Below are 4,285 nucleotides of genomic sequence, written 5' to 3' on the forward strand. Positions count from 1 at the left end.
TCTTATTTTTCGTACATAAGAAAGCAACTAACTTGTTTTAACTGTGTAACATCCCAAAAATCATGACCAAAAATTTCGTTTTTAATTTAATACTAAAACCATAATTGTCAAATCATTAATTTAATACTCCGACATCGGGCCTCGCCCAACATCAGGCCCCACCTGGCATCGAGCCCCGCTCGGTATACCGATCTGTCTCTCTTAGGCCCCGCCTGTCTCCGGGCCCCGCACGCTAAACACATACAATCATATAACATGCTAACACATAAAGAAACATACTCTATAGTATCCCTGTCCTAAGAAACATACTCTGCTAATAATGAGATACGGAACTTCGTCCGTACTCAGCTAGTTTCAGCCAGGGCTTCAACAGTGCAAGGTGAGTCTCCTCACTGTGTGAATGGGTCTAAGGCCACAATGCCAACCCATGTAGTCTATGAGTAGGAAGTCCCGGGGGTTAGCCCTAGGTATTGTATGCTAGTATGTTATTCCAGACCAAGGTCTGATGTCGGGCGGGTGCCCGAGGAATGTTTGCATGTTAGATTATACTTGTTGTCTATGTGATACTTGTATGTGCCTGGTAAAAGGTGAGTGTGGGCGAGGTCCCGCATCTCATCACCAGTTGAGTACGGACGATGTTCCGTATCTCATTATTAGCAGAGTATGTTTCTTATGACAATGATACAATAGAGTATGTTTCTTTATGTGTTAGCATGTTATATGATTGTATGTGTTTAGCGGGCGGAGCCTGGAGACAGACGGGGCCTAAGAGAGAGAGGGATATGTATACCTAGTGGGGCCTGATACCGGAGTATTAAATTAATGGTTTGACAATTATGGTTTTAGTATTAAATTAAAAACGAAATTTTTGATCATGATTTTTGGGATGTTACATAGTTAAAACAAGTTAGTTGCTTTCTTATGTACAAAAAATAAGAAGTTGCCAATATGTGAACACGGATAAGAAGTAGTTACCCTGCTAAGTCATTTTCCCTTTGAGTTACCGGTTAAAACATGTATTAGCCGGTAATATTGTTGTAATTTAAACAGTTAAAACAAGTTAATTGCTTTATTATGTACAAAAAAGAAGAAGTCGCTAATATGTGAACACGGATAAGAGGTAGTTACCTCCTAAGTCATTTTCTCTTTGAGTGCGAGATGTATCTTTGAAGTTATGCAATCATACGTTGCACTTACAAATAAATAAGTCCAAATGAATTTGGTGTAAGAGATTTGAAATGAATAAATGAGGGATTAATGTAATGCTTGTTTTGTGGTTAACAATTTAAAGGCAAAATATATTAAACTAATATCAAATTTTATCATCATTTTATTAATATATATCTGAATAACTATTTTTTATTTAAATTATAAATAAATATATTTATGTTAATTGATTATAAAATAACTTGTTAAAAATGAAAAAGAAGTTGATATGGCACTAGGAATGTAAAAATAATTATTTTTTAACTAATGTGACTGAACTGAAAGATAAATAACATTACATCTATATCGATGTTCTTAAAAAACTTTTCTAATTCAGTCATGTCTCATTCAACAATTGCAACTTTCGAAATAATCAGAATCAAATTAACTTCCAATTTTCACTGATCTTTAATGTTAAAAGAGAAAGAGATTATTTCTTATTTGTATAGAAAAACAAATACTTTCATCATCATCATAATGAATAACCCTAATAAACTTGCTCACTTCAATTACATTTCATTCGACCATTCAAACCCTTGAAATGTTGAATCCGTGTGTCAAATTTTTAAATCTTAACCCCAACAAAATTCAATTCTATATTCACTTGCAACCAAATTCATGAACAAAATCAAATTAAATTCCAAGTTACATTTCTGTCTCATCTTGTTCTACCTTTTCAAAAAAATTGCAATTTTCTCCTATTGGCATCAATTCCAATGCACACCATGTACAATATAAGGTCGATCATAATCATGTTCTCTCATGTCAAATTTCATACAAGAAAACTTTGTTGATATCAAAAACAAACTAAACCCCATGTCAATGCAATACTTCTTCAAACTCATCCAAACTTGGTTATACAGATTAAAAAAAAAAAAAAGGCAATAAAAGTGCTTGACTTTTAATTTCAAAGTTAATAAGAGAATGTGCACATGAGCAATAAGATTTTATCAAAGTCACAACTAATATTTATTATTTTCAAATATCAAAAGAACTCTTCTCAATACGACTTCCCACAATGTATCAAGCTCCCAGCCCCCAGAAAAAGACCAAAAATGGCTGCACTCCCGAGTGTTGTTTGTCCAATATATCTTATCTTCATAAGTCCCGGAACCTGTAAATATTGTTCATAAAATAAATATCACATCACATTTTCATTTCCTACTATTACTTTGAAAATCTAACTGGAGAGATTTTTGACAGATTTGTTGATGAGTCAAGAGGATGAGGGTATTTATGTCTTTTGACAGAGGAGGGAACAAGAGCAAGTCTGTTATGTCCTGGCCTAAAAGATTTAAGAAGAATGATAAGATTGTACCTTGTACCTAACAGCTTCATAAGTTCCATAAACAGCTCCTGGAAATTAATACATATATACAATCAGAATAGAGATATAAACACTTGCTTAATAATAACAAAGATGCTTCTAGAATCTAGATGTAAGTTTTTGCAATGTAAAACGGATTTCTTAACAGATTAATATGAAACATTCTACTATTAGAACTTGTTAAAGAGGCCATCTCCACTAAGTCCTAAACTTTTACAAATTTGCCCTCATCAATTTTTTTCTTCCTATTCCTACAATCATTTTCTTAAATACATTTATCCAGACAACACTCCATTGAGACACCACTTACTCGCTTAATGGTGAGAAGGAAACAGGACTTAAGCACCTCGAATGGATATTTGGTAAGGGGTAGAAGGCTTCCTAAAGGTTCTGATCTTGGAATTTGGAAATACAATTCTCTATGAACAAAATCATTAACAATGATAAATTTATGGACTACATGACATTACAAGAACCTATCGGCAAATTCAACCAACTAAATACAAAGATTACTGCATTTTATAGGCCAAGTAACTAGGGTTCTACCTGAACTCATGGAGACCAATTAAATAAACCTAAGGAATGAACATTTTGACAGTTCGCAGTCATGAAACACAGATACAATCCCTAGCAACATATGCTAAAAACGAAGTATCAAATTAATTGAAAAGTTCTTGACACGATTGAATGTATCAGGCCTCGAATCGGTAAATTATATTAAAAAAAAAAGTTCAAACTCCGTAAGCCAGAGAAGATTAATTCGATGGAGTTTGACCGATTAAGACAGGATAACATTGGAGATGATTAGGGTTTATGAGGAATAGCGGTTGGAAAGTAGATTTTACCGACAGCGCCTCCAACAGCACCACCAACGGCGACTCCGGCGGTTATTCTAGCTAGACAGCTGTCCCTTGCCATCTCTCTTTCTATCTCTCTCGTCTAGAAGTGCGATTGGTAAATGAAGGTGTGAAGACAAGGAAGAGAAGCTTTAGGTTTAGACTTTCAGAAACAGATTTTATATACGAGGGTTGACACCAACCTGTTTTTTTGTTCCTATTTTTTTTTCAGATTTTTAAATAAATAAATAAATAAATAAAAAGTTGTGATTTCAACATTGAAATCGAAACATGGTGAGAAAATCAATACCCGTTTTGAGAGAATATTTTATAAAATTGCATTTTTTAATGAAAATTGACCGATGTAGTCAAATATTTATCGTACTTTAAAGATAATAATTACTTTTAGTCATTTTAAATATTTATGACAGTCTAAAGAATATCAAGTTACAAAAAAAGTTATTACTATTATTATAAACTTTTGATTTTGACGTTCGAGAGTTTTTGTTTTTTTTTTTTTTCTAATTATATCATTATATTTATAATTTTGTTGTAATATAAATCAAATGGTCGGTTTTTCTTGTTCTCACATTAAACCATTTTATCCAAATTACAATAAAGTCACTAGTTTTATTAAAATTTTGATTTTGATACTGAGTTTCAAATTACAAGAAGGTCATTATATTACTACAAAATTTCAATTTTACCCCCGAAATTTTTTTTTCTTAATTATGTTATTACATTTACAATTTTGTTGCAATATCAATCATTTACCGATTCAAGAGATGCTATTGTGGTTTAGATGCTTAATTTGTAGAACAAATAAATGAACGTTGGTCCAATGATTCAAACTAACTTACAAGTCTCAACGAAAAAGAAATTGTCACCATTTTTGGAGATTTTTTTTGTTGTTTAG

At 32.4% G+C, this 4,285-nt stretch overlaps 1 protein-coding gene across 1 annotated transcript; it reads right to left on the minus strand.

Moving 5' to 3' along the window:
• Window positions 1–2,086: 2,086 nt before the first annotated feature.
• On the minus strand, window positions 2,087–3,542 carry LOC145031049 (reactive oxygen species modulator-like protein). Its single transcript, XM_078979506.1, has 3 exons — window positions 3,379–3,542; window positions 2,525–2,562; window positions 2,087–2,320 (listed from the first exon to the last, which is right to left on the minus strand). The coding sequence occupies exons 1-3, from the start codon at window positions 3,449–3,451 to the stop codon at window positions 2,207–2,209; spliced, it is 225 nt and encodes a 74-aa protein (XP_078835632.1). The 5' UTR covers window positions 3,452–3,542; the 3' UTR covers window positions 2,087–2,206.
• Between the last annotated feature and the right edge of the window lie 743 nt (window positions 3,543–4,285).

The sequence above is a fragment of the Lactuca saligna genome, chromosome 2 (genome assembly GCF_052625555.1).
Source record: "Lactuca saligna cultivar CGN05327 chromosome 2, ASM5262555v1, whole genome shotgun sequence".
Taxonomy (NCBI): Eukaryota; Viridiplantae; Streptophyta; class Magnoliopsida; order Asterales; family Asteraceae; genus Lactuca; species Lactuca saligna.

Bases quoted from the DNA above. Each gene is read 5' to 3' on its own strand.
- LOC145031049 (XM_078979506.1), bottom strand. From the start codon at position 3,451: ATGGCAAGGGACAGCTGTCTAGCTAGAATAACCGCCGGAGTCGCCGTT. The intron at 2,563-3,378 runs GTAAAATCTACT...ATTAATTTCCAG, and splicing joins TGCTGTTGGAGGCGCTGTCG to GAGCTGTTTATGGAACTTAT. The intron at 2,321-2,524 runs GTACAATCTTAT...CAATATTTACAG, and splicing joins ATGAAGCTGTTAGGTACAAG to GTTCCGGGACTTATGAAGAT.